The 23549-nt window shown below is 40.4% G+C and overlaps 1 protein-coding gene across 3 annotated transcripts in view; it reads left to right on the top strand.

Moving 5' to 3' along the window:
- Positions 1-23549, top strand: part of ARHGAP29 (Rho GTPase activating protein 29) — a 61524-nt gene that overhangs the window by 15264 nt on the left and 22711 nt on the right. For 2 of the 3 annotated variants that reach the window (XM_081024476.1, XM_081024475.1), the window contains exons 3-4: positions 12831-12974; positions 22742-22838. In XM_081024476.1, coding sequence (XP_080880602.1) covers positions 12831-12974; positions 22742-22838 — 241 coding nt within the window. Of the gene's footprint in view, positions 1-12830; positions 12975-19683; positions 19934-22741; positions 22839-23549 lie in introns of those variants that run through there. The other variant, XM_081024477.1, reaches the window with a different exon arrangement.

Below are 23549 nucleotides of genomic sequence, written 5' to 3'. Positions count from 1 at the left end.
TGCTGTATCTTAAAAAACCTTAATTATTGCTGTTACATTTTGGTTGAAGTAATGGTCGCATGGTACTCAAGACTGAATTCCACACTGTGAGAAAAGGAGACACCTGTTGATCCAGTGTACTCAAATCATTGCAAATTTCCATATTCGGAAGATGCTTGCAACAATAAGTTCCTAAACTTGCAGCTACAAATCTGCAGTATAGAAGTGCTGTGGTGTTTATAAACCTGTTGGCCTGTAGCTGTCCCACATAAATATTGTAATGAGTTTTTCACTCAGTGAGAGAAGTAAGCATGACAAGTCTGAACATCTTCAGGTACATTTTAAGAGATGGAATGGCAGACCTTCCTAGGATCACATTTATGCCACCTTGGGTTCCATGTAGGAAGAAAGGTGGAATTTATATGTAAGAAATAAATTGTATTGCATAAAAAAATAAATTCCAAGAGATAATTGGTCAGTTACAGATTGCTTTTTTATAAGGTCTTCTTTTGATATGTGAGTCAAGATAATATAATGGGATCTTATTTTGCAGTAATCAGTGTTACATGTTAATCATCTCCTCTATGCATTGACAACACATAACTTTGGTTCTCAAAAGGTTGCACAGGCTGCCCATACACTTCTGGGCCAGATTCAGAGTTCTTGCATTAATTTACAAGGCCCTAACAACTTGGGTCCAGGATACCTCAAGGACTGTCTAAACCAGGCTTCCTCAAACTCGGCCCTCCAGATGTTTTGAGACTACAGTTCCCATCCCTGACCACTAGCTAGGGATCATGGGAGTTGCAGGCCAAAAACATCTGGAGGGCCAAGTTTGAGGAAACCTGGCCTAAACCCTTACATCCCTGCCCAATCACTAAGGTCGAAAAACAGGCTGGTCCAACTTTTCATACCAAGTGGACTGTAAGTGTACTTTGACACTGTCTTGTGCTGCACACCAGGGGCGGAGAGGCCAAAATTTGACACCCTGTCCACATGCTGACTTTTCAAAGCCAGGAAAGTGAGGCACCGAGATTGGAAGGATAACTAGGCCTGACTTAACGGAAGGCAGCACAAGTGTTGCTGGGGCCTGGGGGAATGCCAAATGTTGTGAAGGGCTGCCCTCAGGCCACGTGTTGTACCAGCCAAACTTCAAGGGAGCCACTATTAGTGGTCTCCCGGGGCTCAGAAACATTGTACTCATGAGAATCTCTGTGTTCAGCATTGTGGCCCAGTTTTGTGGAACTCCCTTCCGATTGAGTTCAGTTGAATTTCCAGTCCCTACCAATACTTTTCAAAAAAAATTCAATAGGAGTTTCAATTAAAGTTTGGTTTTGATATTTTAACTGTTTAAAAATCTTTTTTTCCTATTTTATGTGCATCCCTTTTAAATGTTTGTAGTTAAACAGTATATAAATTGTGTAAAGAAATAATTCATAAATGTTCAGAAGCAGCTTTTGAGCACCAGCTGTGTGGAAAAGGCAGTTACAATGCCTGTGAATATTTAGAGGCATCTATTTGGCTGCTGTAGAAGCATATTGCTGGACTAAATGGACTAAACCACCTGTCTCCTTGATCCTTGCCCATCCTGGCTAATAAAAGCAAGCCGGGAAGGGCTGGGCGATGGGCTCTGCAGGGTGGTGAATGCTTCCCTCTGTGAGGGAACATTCCCAGATCCGCTGAAAGAGGCGGTCATTAAACCGCTTCTTAAAAAACCATCTTTAGACCCAGCCAGTATGGCCAACTATCGCCCAGTCTCAAATCTTCCATTCTTGGGCAAGGTGATTGAGCGCGTGGTTGCTGAACAACTCCAGGCATGCCTGGAGGATGCGGACCATTTGGATCCCTTCCAGTCGGGATTCAGGCCTCACCATGGGACTGAAACTGCCTTGGTCGCGCTGGTTGATGATCTCCGGCGAGCTAGGGACAAAGGTGAGAGTTGTTTCCTGGTTCTGCTGGATCTCTCAGCGGCCTTTGATACAATCGACCATAACATCCTTCTGGACCATCTAGAGGGGCTGGGAGCTGGGGGCACTGTTATACAGTGGTTCCGCTCCTTCCTCCTGGGCCGTGTTCAGAAAGTGGTGGTGGGGGATGAGTGTTCAGACCCCTGGGCCCTCACTTGTGGGGTGCCTCAGGGTTCCGTCCTCTCCCCCATGCTTTTTAACATCTATATGAAGCCGCTGGGAGAGATCATCAGGGGATTTGGACTGGGTGTCCATCAATATGCAGATGATACCCAGCTCTACCTCTCAAATCAGAACCAGTGAAGGCGGTGAAGGTCCTGTGTGAGTGCCTGGAGGCGGTTGGAGGATGGATGGCGGCTAATGGATTGACGTTGAATCCTGACAAGACACAAGTATTGTTTTGGGGGGACGGGGCGAGCTGGTGTGGAGGACTCCCTGGTCCTGAATAGGGTAACTGTGCCCCTGAAGGACCAGGTGCGCAGCCTGGGAGTCATTTTGGACTCACAGCTGTCCATGGAGGCGCAGGTCAATTCTGTATCCAGGGCAGCTGTCTACCAACTCCACCTGGTACGCAGGCTGAGACCCTACCTGCCCGCGGACTGTCTCGCCAGAGTGGTGCATGCTCTAGTTATCTCCCGCTTGGACTACTGCAATGCGCTCTACGTGGGGCTACCTTTGAAGGTGACTCGGAAACTACAACTAATCCAGAATGCGGCAGCTAGACTGGTGGCTGGGGGCGGCTGCCGAGACCACATAACACCGGTCTTGAAAGACCTACATTGGCTCCCAGTACGTTTCCGAGCACAATTCAAAGTGCTGGTGTTGACCTTTAAAGCCCTAAACGGCCTCGGCCCAGTATACCTGAAGGAGCGTCTCCACCCCCATCGTTCTGCCCGGACGCTGAGGTCCAGCGCCGAGGGCCTTCTGGCGGTTCCCTCATTGCGAGAAGCAAAGCTACAGGGAACCAGGCAGAGGGCCTCTTGGTAGTGGCGCCCGCCCTGTGGAACGCCCTCCCATCAGATGTCAAAGCGATAAATAACTACCTGACATTTAGAAGACATCTTAAGGCAGCCCTATTCAGGGAAGTTTTTAATCTGTGATATTTTACTGTATTTTTGGTTTCTATGGAAGCCGCCCAGAGTGGCTGGGGAAACCCAGCCAGATGGGCGGGGTACAAATAATAAATTATTATTATTATTATTATTATTATTATTATTATTATTATTATTTATTACTAAATAGTCCTTTTATCTGATACATCAATGCATTGGTCTTTGATTGAGTGGATATTTTCCCTCTTATTGCATTGCAGTTATCTGTACTGCTGTTTTGCTAGTTTCGTTATTGATGGATTTTGTAGTTTTACTTTATGATTTTAATATACCGGTAATTTGTACTTGTTATAATTGGGATAGTTTTGTAGTGTGCCTTTGGACCATTTGCTGGACAAATAAACATTAAAAATTTTCATGATCAGCAGACTTTCTTGCACTTAGGCTGAACTTCATTGGCTAATTATAATCTTGTACAGAACGCCCTGATGTCTACTAATAAGCGGGCAACTGAGTAACTCCAAGTTACCCAAACTTAAAACTGCTTAGGCTTCTAAATAAATTTTGGGTAGGTGTATACAGCTTTGTGTTTTGCCTTGTGAAATAAACTCACTTGTGTGTTGGCTGCAAATAAAAATTTGAAAATGTGTATTAAAAGTTTGTTAACCTCATTTATACAAACAAATCTTCCACTTGTTAATGCAATTAAATGTGTTGGAAGTGATTCTCATTTCATATAATACTTGTCAGCTTCCTATCATTTGTTACGCAATTGATTGTTAGATATATTTAATTCATGTGGAAAGGTAGGCTATTTCCAAAATGATCCACTCAGTACTCAAGTAAAATATGTTCCAGTAACTGAAAGTTCAAGTAAATAAAAGGATTAGAGCTTCCTGAAGTTTTCTTCCTGACAATAGGGCGCTTATTGTTTGAGACTTAGGATGTTTTGATCTGGTAATGTTATTACAAGGCAGCTTTTGACTTAGTGATAGTATGCTAGAGCTAAAGGGAAGAATGTATTTAGTACAGAAGACTTAAGTTTTCATTACTTTAGAAAGCCCTTGCCCCTCATGTCTTCTGTCATATGTGTCTGATATTGCCCATCTTTTGCCCTTGAGGGAATCATCTTAGGGCTAACCCACACTTACCTTTCCTCTCCTCTTTCCAGGCATGGTCTGTGCTTTAAAGCTCTGTTTCCAAATGCCCCCCTTTTTTTGTTCTGTGGCTTTCCCTGTGAAAACCTATTCTTTATAGCTCAGTCAGAGCCTTTGCAAACCTTACTATCTTAGGGTCAATTTAAACATTTATCAGAATTGGGTGGTAAAACTTTTCCTGGATAGTTATTTTGCAGTTGAGGGCAACACATGTTTGAATGCCTTCCATATAAAGTACATACATCCACTCACCCATCCACAAAAAACCTAGCATTCTAAGGAAAGCTGTTCAACCCCAGCTATCTCTATGCTAACTTGCTTTGTGCAGGTAGGAGAACATTAAAATATGCAGCCTGAAGTAATACAGTATTAAGAAAAGCAGTGCCTCCAAGTTTTGATCCCAGCTGGTCCTGGGGTCTCTTAGCTACAGATGCCAGTGATATAACCTGGGATATTGCTTATACATGCAAAGCATTAACTGTATACTATAAACTGCTAAGTTGTGGCTGTGCTACTTCAACCAAATAGGTGACTCTCTAGAAGCTCCATACACTACTAGTACTATAAATTTCCAAATTATTGCTCAAATTTAATTGTTTCAGTGTTTGCAACAAAAAGACAAATCTTTTGGTATTGCCAAGATTATTTTGTGTTATAACAGCAAAACTTCAAAGTGAGTCAATACCTTCGAAGCAAGGCAGAACTACATCAAAGAGGCAACCTACAACACAGCTATGTCCTCCTTTTGCAAAAGAGAGCAACAGATCCCTGGCTGGTTTGAGCCCACCATTTAAAGGACATTGAGCCTGTTATTGCTGCAAAGCACCAGGCTCTTGTGAGCTACAAGGGTGTGTCCTACAAAAAGAGGCAAGGAGCAATGTCCAGCAGATTGCCAGACAATATGCCAGCAACTGTTGGCCAAAGCCCCTGGATAGGACAGGATCCCAACAGAAGTGCTGAAAGCCGGCTTCAGTTGCTTCCTCATGATACACCTCCACAGCCACCTCTTGCAGTGTTGAGAACAAGGATCCGTGCCACAAGACATGTGCGACTCCAGCATTGTGACCCTCTAAAAGAACAAATGTTACTTCCATGACTATAAGGACTACCATGGAATCTCCCTGTTGAGTACTGTGCCTTTGCTTGTGTAGATCTCAACATATTACAGTTACTCATTGGCAGGGTCTTTCCCAAGTCAATGTGTCTTTAGAGCTCAGAGGTCAACATGATTTTAACATTGCATCAGCTACAGGAGAAATGCTAAGAGTAGAGATGTCCCTTGTATGTTGCCTTCATAGACCTGATGAAGGCCTTTGACCTCTTCAGCCACTGCTCAGCAAGACATTCCTAGTATGTTTGCACTCCTGTCTCAGCGACATCTAGGCTGGCTTGGTCATGTCAACAGAATAAAAGATGGTAGGATCCCCAGGGATGTGCTCTACAGGCTTCAGGCAACAAGGCCTGTTACAAAAATGTCTGCACATAAGACATGAAGGCACATGGCAACATCAACCCTGCCATGTGGGAATCCCTTGCAGATGACTGCAGTGCCTGGAGACAATCAGATTGTGTATCCACAGCAGTGACTAGAGGAGGAATGACCATTGGGAGGAGCATAGGAAGAATAAACGCCATGGTGCATCTGCAGCAGCACAACTGGACACCTTCATCTGCCCCCGCTGCAACAAAACATGTCTCTCCCATATCAGTCTCTGCAGCCACAGCAGACGCTGTAACTCTCAAATGGTTTTACTTCACCCTCAAAGGTGCACTCCTCCATTGTCTCTGAGACACAATGGTGAGAAGCGTGAAAGGGTTGCTGAAAGGAAATTTGCACATTTCATACACATTGCATTTTGCACACGTAATCGTGCAGGTACATACTTCAACTTAATATTCCTCATGGCTTCTACCTCATGTACACATGATGTGAGACTTCCAGTTTGAAACTTCTCAAAGTTATTTCGAAGCATTTTTTCAAATAGAACATCTTGATGCCAGCAACTATTTGGGGGTTTTCAGTCACTTTTATTCCAAAATCTAGATACAACTACTATTTATACATAACACATTAGTCAAAATAGTCAGCTATTCAGTTTGATATTGTGGTATTACAAAATAATTAAATGTTTATAACTATAAGTGGATTTTTATACAGAAGGCCAGTTATAATAAAGCACCAATTTCCAGATCCAGGTAGACTTTCTAAAACAAATTCATTATTAATTGATGGTTTTCTGCATAGTGTAGCTTTTATGCATGTGAGACAGAAATATGTACGTACATCTTCAGATTTGTTTTCCCCCTCCAGTGAGAAATAAAATAAACACTATTTTCCTTGCTTAGGATTCCTTTCCATTTTAGTTCCATCAGTATTCAGTTATGTGCAGCTGATAGTGTTTTCATGACTCTCCATTAATCTAAAAGTATTTATAGCATTATTTGTATCATTTGTACAGGAAAAGAATGCAGGTGGCTTTCTGGTCAATTTTGTTGTGAGTGTATGTTCCCTAATTTTCTAGAGAACATTCAGTATAGTGTAGTGTGTTCTTCCCCTTGGGGAAATTGTGTGATGAGTTAAACTTGGATTTTTTCCAATAGTTGCAGATCTGTGTGTCAGACAGCAGCAACACAATTCATTGTTTGATCATTTTTGCTAAGTCTGCAATGTTCATTGGGGAGTTTCAAATGCAGAATCAACCTGGATCGTTTTATGTATTTTGTACTTTAAAGGATCTGCTAATTACTTTATTTGTCCCAGTGCTATTTTAGTTATTAGAAAAATTATATTTCCGTGTATTAATATTTTCAAGGCTCTAGTTTCAGCGTTTGTTCTTCCTTTTAAATATTGATTTATAATGTCAAACTTTATCCCCCCCCCCCATGTCTAAGTTGGGGTCGGGGAGAGAAAATTGAGGTGCTGTGACTTGGACTATATTGAACATTTCAACTTTGTAATAATCAAATTAGAATTAAAATTTGAAGGTTTACATTAAAAATCTCAAACGTTCAGAGAGGATGTGCATTTATGGTAGAGATTTTCATCTATACATATGCCTATCTCTTCCTATACCTGGCTCCCTGTGATACAAGTTTGTCAATGTGCTCTTAAATTTGAAAATAGGTTGCAATGCAGCATGGCTGACTGATCAGGTTCAGAGAGTAAGAAAGGTTCTCTGAATCAGGACATACCATATTTTCCCATGTATAACCCCTACCCTCATGTATAAGACTCCCCCCTATCTCCGTCCCTCTGGGGGGGAGATTGCTCACCCCCGCCTGACCAATGCGGCTAAACGAACATGGTGCAGAAGCCGCCAATCGTCTGCCCAATCGCCGCTACAGCAACCAATCGACAGCAACACTTGCCGCAGCCGCCAATCAGCTACCCTATCATCGCTGACAATCTCCTGCTCGTGGCACAAACCAATCCCCTGTCCCCACTCTGCACTATCCATGTATAAGACGAGTCCCAATTTTAAAAGGTATATTATCATAAAAAAACCTCGTCTTGTATACAGAAAAGTATGGTAGATTTGAAAGTAACAGACGTGGCTGTGAAGTAAGTAGCTTTGAGTTCAATTTCACCCACACATCCAACACTGGCTTAGAGGAGATAACTCTATAATCTTGCTTATGCATACTTGCTATTCCCACAATATGACAAGGGAGAGAGATTTTGGGTTTACAGTTAAAAATCAATTCAATGTGAACCAATAGTTTTGGGCTGGGGATCAAAAACCCTATTTATTTTTAGATTACATTAATGAGAACATGATTTCTGACACCCGAAAAGTGTTATTGCACCCTAGCTTGGTAAGATCATATTGAGAGTAGAGCTCTTACGTAGGCACTAGAAATGAGAAAAGTTTGAGAAAGTCAGAGATGCAAAAGCAGTGGCTATTTGTTTTCAGGTCAGGGGACACATTGACCCATGGTCAACCCTGGGGTGTGTGTGTGCGCTGAAGTGCAAAATTAGGTGAGGCAAAAGTGTAAAAGTGGGTATGGTGAGAACTGCAGTTCTCAAGTCTACCTTCTCAGAGGCTTTTCCAGCAATGATTCTACATTATATTTGAATCATTTTTATTATTCATTATTAATTTGGTAAAAATATTTTTAAAGAACTCATTTACAGGGGGTCTTGGACTCACACCCTTTTGACATCATCCATGGGTGATAGATTGATGGATTGTTTGAGTCTCATAAACAGTGTCTAGCAAAAGAAGACCTGGCTTATACAACAGTGCTTTTCTCAACTGCATGTAATGTAATTGAAACTGACTTGGCAGGAAGTTGTGTTGAAGCTGACAAGCTTGATTATGGAACTTTATTTTGTGTTTGGATGGGTGGAATCTATTAACTGTGAGGCCAATATTGTAAGTTAATATTTGTTAGACAAAGGTATTCCTATTGGAAAGCAGGTAAATTGTGTGTTTAACACCAACTTGGGGCTTCTGTGTCTGAAACTGGAAAATAATTGCAGCATCTCAACAAGTTTTTAAGATTATCAACTGACATTTGATTCTTGCTATCTGATGTGTAAAACCTTACTAAAATTTCATGATATTTTAACTGAAAAGGTCAAAGCCTTTCTAGTACACTACTTGTGTGGTAAAGCATTTATTGTTTTCTACAGGATAATATTTCCATAAAGGCAGTATTTATGGGAAATGTTTTATATCGTAATGTTTCAGCTTCAAACATTGGAAGGCTGAATTGTTGTTCTAGGACCTGAATATGCGGAAATTTATTCAGAGTTGGAATTTTCATCATCCTGTTCCTCCCTGGCTTACTCTAATAAAGTAGTTTTGTCTTTTTTGCTTGTGATTTTTCTGTTGAAGTTTCATTCAGGAAGGCCGTCGTTTTGCCTTGCTAAATCTAGACTTGTGAATAAAAGAAAGGGTTATGGTGGCAAAGCAAATTGGAATGCAGGTAAAGTTTCAAAACTAGAATTTCTGTATTGCAGATATTTCCTCAAATTCCCATTTGTTTTAGCTATGCCCATAATTTGTTTCATTCAGGAAGATATTTTATCTTGCTGTGTTTAAGTTTTGTCTGGCTGAACAGGTTAAAGTTGTTGGCTGTAATGCAGGTCTAGTTTTTTCCATACTAGTTATTACATATAAATTATTATTTACACTGTTCTTCAATGCATGGTATTATAAACCAATAACAATAAAACAGTCTGATTCTAAAACAGTAAGTTCCTCAATATGCATAATTATATTTCTTATCCCATGTCAAGACGTGGCAGGAGTCGGTATGGTTGCACCTACAGAGACCCATGGCCTCAGAGAAGCCCTACCACTGACCAAAGACAGTAGGTCAATATCACAATTCTTGATGAGTAAAATGACAGGTGAAAGCAGAGCTAATAATAATAATGATAAATAATTTATTATTATTATTACCCCATCCCAGCCACTCTGGGTGGCTTCCAACCAAATATTAATACAGCATCAAACATTAAAAACTTCTCTAAACAGGGCCACCTTCAGTTGTCTTTTAAAAGTAAAATAGTTGCTTATTGCAACTATTTTGCAATACACTATTGCAATAGTTGCTTATTACCCAGAGATTCATGATTTGATACTAATTCTAGGCCTCTTTCCAATGAGAAATGGAGGCAAAGCAACTATGGAATTATGAGTGGCAGAGCTTTAGGAAAACTGGGAGTTGGGTCAAATGTCTACCCTCCCTGGAGGTGACCTTTGGGGAAAGAGGTTCTCCTGTTGGATATGGGGTACCCCCAATCCAGGTTTGCCAAGGGCATCCCTTCCAAACAAATAGGCCAAACAATTAGAGAAGCACTATCTTACCTAAATTGAGTATGTCAATTTTTGCCTGCCCCCTCAGTTTGACCTGTGGCATCCTTTGAAAGCAGCCCGAAAGGCATTGCAATAGGTGTTTCAAGAACACAGTAAGATTCTTCAGTATCAAACCAGTGGCCCATTTAGTCCAATATCCTCTTCTCATAGTGGACAACCAGATGCCCATGGGAAGCTCAAAACCAGGACCTGAGTGCAACGGCATCCTCCCAACTTGCAATTTCTATAGGGGGCTGGTTTGAGGAAGTCTGCTTGACTGGGAATTCTCCCTTCCTCCAAACACAAGCAGGGTACTCTTTAGGGCAAAAGGGTACTTGCAGGGGTTGGGTTGAAGTGGTTGTTCAAAGCAGGGCTTAGCCAGGGTTCTTGCTCTGGTTTTAATCAGAACTGCAGAGAATTATTGAGCTTCTGATACTTGCATTTCCCTTTGAGGTGAGCAAAATGAGCTAAAGAAGCTCATTTTGGGGCCTTAGCCCGGTGGACCTTGCCAGTATCTGTTTACAAAAACTTGTATCTGGATAGGCAGTTTTCAACATTATTTTTTCCATTTAGCAGACACTGAGTAACTCTTGTTCTCTGTGTGATGTACAGAAACTGCTGAAAACAATTTAAAGTTAGGAAATCCATATATAGTGGTGCCTCGCAAGACGAAATTAATTCGTTCCGCGAATTTTTTCGTCTAGCGAATTTTTCGTCTTGCGAAGCACGGTTTCCCATAGGAATGCATTGAAAATTAATTAATGCGTTTCTATGGTCAAAAAAAGTCCAAACAAAGCCAAATTTGGTACAACAAGAGTTTATTAAGTGCTCTTTAAAGTCACACATACTGTAAAGAGCATTTCAAAATTCAAATCCAGAATTTTTTTTAAAAAACAGCCGAGTGGCCCAATGGTCACAGAAAATCATAAAAATGCAGGAAAAAAACCACAAGCTTCCAGATTCTTGCAAACCCCTCCCCAACTGTTCCCCCAGCCACCCAGCACACAGAAATTCAAATCCAGAATTTTTTTTTAAAAACAGCAGAGTGCCCTAATGGTCACAAAAAATCATAAAAATGCAGAAAAAAAACACACAAGCTTCCAGATTCTTGCAAACCCCTCCCCAACACCAAGTCCTTGAATTCCAAACACCCCAACCCAAAATCCAACCCCCCCAAAAAAAAGTTTTAAAAGCTTAACTTACCAAATGGCTGCAAAAGAAGTTTTGGAAAAGCTTCAAAAATACCAAAGTCTTTAAAAACCTCAAAAAAGGCTACTATGTACACTGTGTTCTATGAGTTGCTCCTCGAAGTCAAGTCGCAACTGTATTAACGGTGTTAAGAAAAAGGAAACAAACTTGCAAGACGTTTTCGTCTTGCAAAGCAAGCCCATAGGGAAATTCGTCTTGCGAAGCAGCTCAAAAACCGCAAAACCCTTTCGTCTAGCGAGTTTTCCGTCTTGCGAGGCATTCGTCTTGCGGGGCACCACTGTAAAACAAACATAATTCAGTAAAGCATTCAAGTTCTTTTTAACGATAACACTTTGGCTGGTACTGCTTTTTAAGTCCCCTTTAGTAGGGCAACATGACTATCTGTGCCTTCCAAAATCCCTACTTCTACATATCTGCTGTACAAGAACCCTATTATTGAATATATCCCCTTGAATATATAAAAATATATATATAGAGAGAGAGAGTGAGTGTTACACCTTTGATTTTACTTTTTCAGTGTCTTTGTGTAGTGAGGAGTTGATCCATTGTTCTGGCTAACAGCTTAAGCAATTAATAAAATACTGCTACCTCTTTAAATGACCTCAAGCCTGATTGATGCAAAGTTTTATGCTGGAATAGTGCCAGACCCACAAGTACAGGCTTCTGGTTCCATTGCTTTCACTGGAGGCCCAAGTGTCCTCAGTGGTGAGGACTGCTCATCACAAGCTTCAACTAGTACACCAGTGATGCCTGTTTCTGGATAGGATTAGCTTAGCCAACTAGAACCAATACATTAGTAACCTCAAGACTCCGCCAGTTTGTGTGGCTACCCTTAAGGCTGGTTTGGAAGTTGCAGCTGACCCAGAATGAAGTGGCTTGGTTGCTGAGTGAGGGGCCTTTCCCAGCATGTATAACACATGTGCTGAAAGAGCTGCACTGCTTGCTGGTTTGTTAGCAAGCAGGGTTAAAGGTTATTTCATTAACATATAAGGCCCCAAATAGCTCAATATAAGATTACCTGAAAGAACATCTCTCCCCGCTTCCGCCACCCTATAGACTCATTATATCACTACTGTGGCTGAAGGAGACCCTCTTGGTTGTGTTGCAACCTGCAGAGTTCCGTTTTGAGGCAACATGGATATGGGCCTTTATCTGTGGTTGCACCTGTGCTGTGGAATGAACTTCTCTCTGCAGTATGGCAGGCAGAAACAATGATCTATGTCCATTGCTTATTTTTCCTCTTAGCCCAATGCTTTCGCTCACCATTGATGCCAGTTTTTAATGACTATAGTACTGTAATGATGGTCTTCTATTTTTTTATGGATATGTTTTTTTTCTTTGTTGCATTCTTCTACTGTTGAATGCTGTTTTGGGATTCTTAAAAATGATAGAAATGTTTTTATTAAATAATACATCTGATATCTCCAATGACTCCTGCGCTGCCTTTCCAAAGAACTGTAGAATTGTACCCCAAATGATTCTTTACACTCTGTTTGAAATGCAACACTTGTTCTTACACATTTCAAGCAGGAACTAGTTTATGAAGGCAAAATAGATCTGGTCCACATGACTAAACTTTCATGATAATCAGAGGTAAAACATATTTGCAGTGCTGCATGTAGATTTTTATAGTTAAATATTTTTTTCTTTCCTTTTCAGAAAAACAAGATTGTCTGCATCATGTTGTTCATGAACGTTTGGGCGAACTCCTGCGTGTGCTAAAGGCAATCATTAGCAAGCACCAATGTCTTAATTCAGTTGATATTCTAAGTGCTGCAGGAACAGTCATCGCAAAAGTGAAAGGTAAGGAAAAGGAGAACTTTTGCAACTTGATATAGTAAGTAAAGTTGCCTTGTGATGTAATACAGATGTTGCTGTTAGCACTTCTCCTGTATTTACTTCCAGAGACACTCAACCATATAATTTGCCAGAGGAGGGAAATCCCAAACCAATCCCTCAGACATGTGGGGGATTGCTAAATGAGGAACAGAGCTATTCCTCTCTTGCTAGCACACAGCAGGTGCATGCTAGACTGCAAACTTTGTAGGCTTACAAAGTTAGATTAACACTGTTTTAAACAGCTCTGTACTACAACAGAACTGCGGGACTTGTTTATAGCTATTCTGGAGGGATCTTTGTTTAATGTTTCAGCTTATCCAAGTCTTTACTCAGACCAATACACTCAAATTGCCCAGTGAGAAAAAGGTCGTTTACTGCTATAAATTAAAAGTACCAGTCTGTTTGTGTTGCATGTTTTCATTTAAGGCAGTGAGATTTATGTCTGTACAGGTAGCGACCATTGAACACGCGTCCAGTTGGCGCATGATTGCTAACACGTGGGTTATTTTGTACTCAGAAGAGGGCAGAATGGGGGCAGGGAAGGGTGTAATGGGGTGGGGAACACTCCGCTGACACACACAGTAGCTGGGAACAGAATGCCTGTGCGGAATGGTCTCCACCTGTATTTGAAATATGTGATATGCTGGTAAATTGTATGCATATTGTTGTGTAGGATTGAAGCTAGATGTACAGGGTTTATCAGCTTATTTGGAGGAACAGTTGTTGCATAACTTTGGGTTCAAGACGGGAAAGAGAAACCACAAGTGTAAGAACAACTATGTTGTGAAACTGTTGTGAAACTGTGAGACTACTATTATTAACAAATAGCAACTCTCAGGAGCTTTGCTGATCATCAGCCAGTTCTCGATAGTGCCATTTAATAAGCATGCCATTTAATAACCATTTAATAACCTAGTTATTAAATAGTGCCATTTAATAACCTAGCCTCTGCAAGCTACTCAGGCTTGGTTTTCCCCTTTAGCTGGTCCTGGAGAAATTGAGACAGCTCTTTCCTTTTCTTGGATCTAGACCATGGTTTCCCAAACTTGGATCTCCAGCTGTTGTTGGACTACAACTCTGAACATGCCTAGTTAGCAGGGCCAGTGGTCAGGGAGGATAGGAATTGTTGTCCAAAAACAGCTGGAGACCCAACCCAACCCTAGACTAAGAGTAGGGAACCTTACAGTTTCAAAGCCACATTTTCTAATGGCTAACCTTCAAGCTAGGGGCACATGCCAACAGTGGGTACGGTCAAAACAAAAGTGGTAGAACCTATGTAGACAGGGCAGACTTAACAGAGTACATATGTTGTCATATGTACATGGAGCACATAGAATCACAGTTGAAAAGGACCCCAAGGGTCATCCTGTCCAATCCCCTGCAGTGCACATCCATGTACACGCATGAAATATGTCGCTTCCCCTCCCATAGCAATTACATTTTACTTTTTAAACACATTATTCAAATCCAGTTGTCAGTGGGGGATTTTTTAAAATGAAGATTGCAGCTGGGAAGGGTTCTGTTGTTGGGTTCTGTTGGCTTTTTTCAAGCCAAATTGCTTGGGAGCAAGGGAATGCTATGGGCCATATGGGGAGCCCTCATGGGCCACTGGCTCTTAGCTCCTGGTCTAAAGGATACTATCATTGCAGAATATCCAGGGAGCTCCATCAGTACTGGGTCTCCATCATGCCATCAGAACTACGAAACAACACAGGATTTGTGTAGATCAGCAGTGGTCAGTCTTTGGTCTTTGGACCCATATACAGCACTGTGCCAAAATCATGTCATTGGAGGAAGCCCAACAGGAGGAGAAAAATAGGAATGGAAACTGAAATGGAGTGATAGACTGAGGGGGGGGGAGCTTTCTTCAAGTTCAGTTGAAGACCACTGGCAAGAGCAATCTCCCCTTCCTCCAGCTGTATCAGGTGGAGAGGAAGAAGGTGGAGAGAAGAGACGACATCATCTGCTACTGACTTAACATAAGTAGAATTTCCATACATTTTGAAGTCAAGAAAGTTCTTTTTTTGGGGGGGGGGTGGAAACTTAGGGGGAAATTTAAATATATGCAATAGGTAAAGGGACCCCTGACCATTGGGTCCAGTCGTGGCCGACTCTGGGGTTGCAGCACTCATCTCGCTTTATTGGCCGAGGGAGCCGGCGTACAGCTTCTGGGTCATGTGGCCAGCATGACTAAGCCGCTTCTAGCGAACCAGAGCAGCACATGGTAACACCGTTTACCTTCCCGCCAGAGTGGTACCTATTTATATACTTGCACTTTGAGGTGCTTTCAAACTGCTAGGTTGGCAGGAGCAGGGACTGAGCAACGGGAGCTCACCCCGTCGTGGGGATTCGAACCGCCAACCTTCTGATCGGCAAGTCCTAGGCTCTGTGGTTTAACCCACAGCACCCCCCGTGTCCCTCAATATATGCAATAGTCCTGCATAGAGAATTTAAAAATAACAGTTAATCTGTGACATAACCTGCCCACCTTTCCTGCTGCAGATGTCATTTGACCAACTCTCAAGCTTGTGTTTTGTTCTGTAGGTGCTGAGCAACAGAGTAGGAAGGCAGGAGTTACATATCTTCAAGCCTTTATTATGAGGGTTGGGGGTGGACTTTCTGCCAAAACTTTGCCTAGCTCTAGAAAGTTCAGATGTTACTCTGTTTAGGAATATAACCATAGAAGGGTCAGCTGGTAGAGCACCAGCTTTGCATGTAGAAAGGTCCATGTTCAGTCCCTGATATCTCCAGGTAAGTCTGGAGACATCCCTTGTTTGAAACCACAGAGAGCTGTCAGTGTGGACAGTATTGAGCTAGTTAGGGTGGCTGCATGTCCTCTTTTTCCAGGATGCGTCCTCTTTTTCAGGATTAAAATTTCTGTCTGGGCGGATTTTTAAAATTTGGCAAAATGTCCAGGTTTTTGGAGGGGTTGTTGTTTTTTATATTTGTTTATAGCAATCTGATTTTAAAAAATAAAAACAATCTTAAAAGCCCCACGTGTCACGCTCCCACTCTGCCGTTTTTCATGTATGGAATGGGAGCACTCTGCAGTGTGCCCGTGTCCTCTTCCCCGGGGCAATGAAGAGCGGCAGCTGTAGGCCAGTGTTATGGTCACATGGGTATTTGTAGTTGCGGTGCCTGCTTCTCTACTCCGGTGGGCTATTTAGAGTTAAAAACATTGCTACTAGCAGTATATCACAGCTTCTATAGCCTACATATATAGTAAGGATATTTAAAATGAGAGTTGTCTTAGAGATCCATAGTTAAAAGTAGAAGTCAGCAAATGTCTCCTCTCTTTTTTTTTTTTTTTAAATGATATTTATTGGGGAAATTTTTTTTTTTAAAGTTACAAAAGAAAAACAAAGTAGAAAAAGAGAAAAACAAGCCACTTCCTACCATACATATACAAATTCAAAATAAGAAAGAAAAAAACAAACAAAAATACACCACAAACATTTAAAAACATTTAAAAACAAATCCATTATTCTCAACTCCTCAACTATCATTACCCTCTTTCCTTGACCTCCTCCTCCTCCCCTTCCTTGTATCCTGGTTGTTAATTGTCACAGCAAATCCTTTCCATATTTCATAATATTCTGTCATTACATTACCTTAAACTATTTTAATCTTATCTTACTATAAAAAACCTTGAAACTTAAAACTTAAATCTTATTTTTACCAACTTCTCATAACCATAATATTCTTGCATAATTCTTTAAACATTTTTACTAAAGCCAAGTAATTTCATTCCAACATTTTTCTAACATTCATCAATTTTGTAAAACAGTCCTAGTAGTGAAAAAGAGAAATAAAAACAAATCCAATCTTCATCCAGCGTCCCTTCCTCCTGGTCCCGGGTTTTGTCAGTCCTTGTTATCCCATCGATCTGGCACATTAACCTGGTATCCTAATATCCGAGGCCCTTAAGTCTCTTCCATGTCCCTTCCGCAGCTCTTCTTCATATTTGTAACTGTATTTTCCCTTGTCTCCTGCTCGTTTCACTCGTGGGAACTCCAGCTTAGCAATATTTTTGACCCTTCTCGACAGATCAGCCCCTTTTCCATAATCGACACTAAATTCCATGTGGTATTTAAAAACATGTTTCAAAATCCCTCCAAAATTGAGAGCCCCCACAATCCCAAACATCTCACGGCCCATTGCCAGACTTGAAAAGTCCAAACATCCCTGCATAGGAGGGTCTATCCAACCCCCCATTTCCAAACTAAACCAAACTTTTTCTTTCCAAATCTGGCTTTTTCCAAGTTCATTTGTCAAATCCGAAAGTTCATATTCCTGTTGGGCCTGTTCTGTCAGGGCACACTCCTGATTTAATTCCTGGGTGGGCTCCACATATTTTCCCACTGCCTGTTCAAAATTTCCCACTGCCTGTTCAAAATTTCTAATCGAATCAGCCATCAAATTCGTCTTCTCATGTAGCTGTTCCAGTAGGGCATTTGTTTTATAGAAAGCACACAACAGAGCTTCTGAATACATTGTCCTGAAGGTCAGATGTCTATTCCCACGATTGTAATCTGTAACAGCTGCCAGCTCCCAGGAGTTGGTTACAGTTTCACAGTCTCCCTCTAGGGGGAAAACTTCTATTTAATCTTTCTTTTAAAGACAAGTCTAGCAACAGAGTTTCCTTTTTTCAGATATTTTGTCAATATTTGTTCCTTTAAGGTGCGAAAGGAAACAATGGAATCACTATGTTTCTGTTCTTTTAGCTATCTGTCAAAAGCGTTTGTCTCTGGTCAATGAGCTTCAAACGTCAGTCCTGACACCCCGCTCCAGGGTCAGGACGATGGAAAGTTACTTTACTTTAAACTCACTTCTGCAGGTTTAAACAGTCCAGAAAAGATCCCCCTTCTTCTCCTGCTGCCGAAGGGGGGGTTCAACAATTTTAAATGATGAAAGCCAATCCTTTAAAAGCGATTTTCTGAGCTCTAGTTTACGTTGTCTTTGCTTTATTCTGTCTACAAAGAAACGGAAGGCTGACTTCCTGTTTAGACCTTCCCGTTTCAGTACCAAATTGAAATAAAATTTTTAAGTCCAATTCCTTTCTGGTCGCAAGTCCTTATTTAAAGTCCGATTGTTCAAAGTTTAAGTACTCACGGGTGCTTATTTTAGAAGCCAAATTGTCCCAGGAAAAAGGCAGCGCTCTCCGGCAACGGCTGTGCGGCTTCGCTCCACAGAAATAGCAGTTGACTCACAGCACCGCGCCACTTCCCCCCTTCGCTTCGGAGCCCGTTAATGGGTTCCTTTGCGGGTTGGGGGGGCGTTATGGGTGCCCGCCGAGTCCCATGGTCACAGGCTTCATCCGCCTGTGATTTTTAAAAGGGTACCCGCTTCGCCGCAGCGGAAAAGACCCATTTCGCGTGGAGCTAGTCCCTCCAATTCAGAGGGAGTCCGCCATTGCCGATGGCGCCACCCCGGAAGTCCAAATGTCTCCTCTTTTTTGCTCTTCAAAAAATGGCAACCCTAGTTAGGTTGACCAATGGTCTGATTCAGTAAAAGGCAGCATCCTTTGTTGTTTAGCTGACCAGATGAAGAGCCATTACAGTTGTTATTTATTAAATTTTTATACCACCCTTCATCTGAGGATCATAGAGCTGTTTACAATATAAAAACACAAAGTTACACATAATCAACCAGTTCTGTTCATTTGTAGCAGATTTGTTGAAGGATACAGTCTACATTCTGGATCTATATTCCTAAAGGAGTTTTAAAATTAGTCACACTGAAGTCAGGGTCTGCCTTCAAGCATGCAAGGTAGACTTCCTTTGTGTTAGTTAAGTGAGATAAAACTCCTATTGTTACTACTTAAATTATCCATATAAAATTCATCTTTTGTTGGGGCCCAGCATTAACACGTTTGAAATGCCATTTGCATTTATAAATTGTTCTCGTAAAATAATAAGCATAATGTACCTATAAAAAACTGATACATCTCCTGTAAGTGTGTTTGTACTTTCATTTGGTTACCTAAGTGAGTGTTGTGGTTACTGTGTTAAAACAGAGAGGCCTGGGAGAGTTATGATAGTGATTATAAACTAAATTGCAATTCCCGAGAGCATTTATTTTGCAATAACATGAGGAGATAAATTTTTCAGGAGACTGGCATGAGGTCCAAAGCTTAAAATCACAAGGCAAAACTTAAGTGAAAGGTCTTGTACGAGGCCTTGGAGACATGATATGAAGCTTGTGGTTTGTTCCAAAATTAGCAATTCCACTGCCCTGCCACACCCTTTCATTACTCTCCACTTGTATCTTTTTTTTCTTCGAACATCCTGTTACTTTTTAAAAAACAACAACCCCCAATCATATGTAATTAGGGGAAATGTAAAGACTTTTAACATCTTGGATTCCAAAATTTTGAAGCTTTTAAGAAACTTCAAACATGTCAGCTAAAGAAATGTGAATTTGCTTTACTAACAAACACTTGTTAAATAACAATTGCAAAGTGCAGTAATCTTAAGTTTCTGGTGTCTTTGCTCTGGAAAAAAAGGGCAATCTGGTAGTATTCTACAGCGCATACATTTAAATCAGTGAATATTTAGAAAAATATACAGTTAGAAAATTTATTACGTCGATGACAAGTATCCCTTTGATATGCCAGGTTGTTATATAAGTCCTTGAATAGTGGTTTTGTTTTCTTTAAATGGTGGTTGGTGGCATATGTTTACATTAATCCTTCCCATTTCTGTAAAGTTGTGTGCTCACTTAAAAATGTAGAGGCAAAGATAGTTGCCATTTCCAGACATAGAAACAGTACTACTACTCATTGTTGTCCGTGCTATTGTGTGCAGCCAGGATGTCCTGGGGAAAGACTCTGTTCAAAGCTGATGTTAAGTAATATCAGTGTGCCAGTAATGGCCGAAAGGAAGGCTATAGGAATCTTTGGAGGGAAGTGTTTCAGGAAGAAGGTAGGAATCTTGCACTTTATATCTTACATTTGTCTGCTTGCCTGTTTATAGAAAACATAAATGTGCAATCTTTGTCTTGTTTGGAATTTCAGATTATGAACATAGGGCTGCAATCCTAAATAAACATAATAGAACTAAGTTACTGAATTCACTGCTACTGACTTCCAAAAATGATTTGTGTTGTAAATGGAGCAATGAAGAATTGCTTCCAGAGCAGGAAAGTGTGTGCGTTTCTTCTGACAACATATATTTATAGAAAAATAGTTAAACAACTTGCATTGTATATTATACTTTGCATTTTCTTGCTTTCTTTCCTGGCCTTCTAATTTCCACAGTTAACCATTTGTCTGAAGTTTGGAAATTGATTTCCTGACAGAATTTTTCTCCAAGTGCCTAATGTAAATTTAAATCTTGATTTATATTTGTGTTAGGAGTATTGTAATGTGCAGTTACATATATGTTTTTCTCGAGGAGAAGGCTTATTGCTTGAATATTATACAAGGGAAGCATGCGATTTTAACAAAACTGAAAGTAGTTGATGATACCTGGCATGTTGAAAGTTTTACATTTTTCTTACTGAAAATAATGATCAGTGCAATAGAGGATTGCTTAGTTCAAGACTCATTTGTTAAAATACTTATGATGAATACAAGCATACATTCTAAACTTTAGCGGAAGTGAATTGGGCGCATATTCAATGAATGCAGAGGCATTGTTTTCAGGACTTAGAATGTATGATGAAACCTCTTCCACCACACCTAGAATATCTGTCTCTCTAACTGTTAAAATCCATGTAGTCTAAGTAGCTCATTAGCGTATCATAGTATTGTATAATTACTAGAGAGTTAATTTGTATCAATTTACTGGAAAAACTCTTCCTTTCACAGAGGAAGTCTAATGGAATATCCGGCTTAGTATATTTGTTATCTTTTTGTGTTTATACACCTGGCAGGAAACTTTAGTTTTTTTGCACAATTGATGATGTAAGCTACATGATCTTGTTCCAAATAAAATTCTTTCTAACAAGTTTCCTATTTCTAACTTCTAATTAAACATCCAGTCGTTTTTCTTCTATACTTCATTTTAAAAATTGAACTGAATATTAGGATTTGATTCCTATTGGTTCATTTTACTGTGATCGGTAAGAGGTTCGGCAAAGCAGAAGTGGGAGAAAGTACATGGAGATCTGCTGGTAGATGGTTTGAGATAGATCAGTAAGGATTCCAATTCCCATTTAGCACTAGCATAAAAATAACATTCTCCCTTCTAAATTAGGCTTCTGAAATGAAGAAATATTGCTGGGGGAGAATCAGGAGCGAACTCTTGTGTAAAAGGATTGTGAACTTTGTTATGGTATTGAAATCAAATTCCTGAGCAGAGCATGTGCTTAGAGCAACCCTGTTCCTTAATTCTAAGTGTATGCTGCCCACCCCCAGCCCCCACTGTTTTGCAAACAAACTGTTTTCAAGCAGCTATCTGTGAAAAATGGAAACTGTTTTGAGGAGTGCCATATGTGCCAATCTTCCTAGGTATCAACATTTTAGTAGTAATGAATCTCAGGGCTAAACCAGATGAGATGATGGGACTGGGACTGCATCTCTAGTATCCTTAAAATTTTGGTCAATAGCAAATGATTGGGATGTAAAGTGAACACACCAAAGCTGCTGTTTACCCTGCTTTGAGTGACACTGACTGTGCCTCTACATTTTCCACAATAGAGCAAATAGCAGCTTGAGAAAGAGAGATTACAGATGGAAAAAATGAATTTGGTCCACATTTTTAATGAGCCACCCTAATTGCCAGTCCCAGACTTTTTTTTGTAGGTCAGAATGTGGTTATCAGTCAGATTATGCACTTCTCTGAATTTTCCCATGCAGTTTTGCTTCAAAACATATGCACAAAAGCATATTTTTGGGGAAATGTGTATTTTAGGGGTATGTGAATTGAAAACATGCAAAACTACATATTTTAGGGAAATAATGTAGACAAAATGCATAGTTTAGGGAAAATGATACAGTTTAAATGCATTTAATGCATTAAAAGCCTGCAAGAATTGATTAAGTGCATAGGAAAGAAGGAATAGAAGAATAGAAGGAATAGAGGAATAGGATGAATAGAAATAAATCCATTTATGCCTAGGAAAGAGGTTGTATGATTTCTATTGGGTAAATAGCACAAGGGGAAAGGATTGATCCTGCTCCCTCTGTGATGCAGTACCAATCCAGATGAGCCATTCTTCCCATCCTACTCTGTAATTCCTGCAAAGAAAAAGATTTCCATAATCTTGTCTAGTGTAGCCCTAACTAGTCTGATCTATTATGGGGTATTATGCCTTTATGTAGATTATATTTTGTTTTCCTATCTCTGAAAAACAGTTACCACATCTAAGTCTTTTGCTAAGGGAACTTGTTATACTTCCCTTCTTGTCATGCAATGTAGAGAATTCTCAGGTCCTTAAGCAGCTTTTGTAAGCGCAGAAACTTAACATTGTTTTACATTGTCAGTTTTCACACATAGTCATTTTAACATGGCATTCCTGAAGAGGGTCTCATGGTAGGTAAATGTAGTTTAAAATTGTAGAAAGCAGGTTTCAGAGATACTGAGATAGAATTTATAAGATCAGTATACTGCATTTAATGAATATTTGGGTACCTAGATGCTACTGTCAAATTTATAGATGTTCTATGTTCCCCATAATTATTACTTCAACAGGTTATATAGATAGCCCTGTGGTTTGACTTGGAAGCAGTTTCAAGGCCTGTGAAAGTAAAATCTGATTAATGTACTCTTCTTTGTTTTCTTCCTTAGCTGTAAACTTCAAGGAAGTTAATGAAGAAAACAAGCGAGAAGTCCTAAGTGAGATATTCTCTTCTATTGACACACTGGCATTCACATTTGGCAACATGTAAGTAAAAAATAACTGTTTGGTTTGTTTCCTGAAGCACCTTAGTTTCACCTTTTTTGAACTCTGCTGCAATGTGACACTTTTGTCTATTTGTTGATCTATACTTTACTTGTCCCCCTGCCAATACTGTTTTGGACTACGTAGATGCTGCTCTTACAATATGAGAAAGAATGGGTATTTGTAAAGTACTCCAGCTGAGAAACTTAATTTCATTGTGTTCTAGTCCATTCCTTTCTTGTGACTGCTTCTTCATAATCATTTCCCACAGTAGCTCTGCCTATTTGCTCCAGTAATTGCAAAGGTACCTTAAGGGGAAATTAAGAAACTATGGTTGTGTTTGGACATCTTACAATGATTTAAAATGAATTTGTTGTTGTTGTAGAAACATGCTAATGCAAGATATTGAAGAGCATAGTCTCACACACACACTTGCGCGCTTCTCCTGCCCTCCTATTGTACAAGAGGTTTACTTGGATTAGTTTCAAGCAGACCAGTTTCAAACTATGACCTCTGAACCTGGTTTATTCAACCATAGTTAATGTTAATCACAGTTCTGGGTTCTGATGGCACTAGACAGTGTCATAAAGCTGATGCTTCAAGACTCCTCCCAGCTGCCCAACATGATGAGAGGGGAAGCATATGAGCCTGGGAGGTAGCCAGGCTCGCTCATATCTCACTGAGCCATAGTTTAACATGACAGCTGAATGCTTT

The sequence above is a fragment of the Podarcis pityusensis genome, assembly GCF_964106645.2.
Source record: "Podarcis pityusensis genome assembly, contig: HAP1_SCAFFOLD_156, whole genome shotgun sequence".
Lineage (NCBI taxonomy): Eukaryota > Metazoa > Chordata > Lepidosauria > Squamata > Lacertidae > Podarcis > Podarcis pityusensis.
This window is presented reverse-complemented; position numbering and strand designations above follow the sequence as displayed.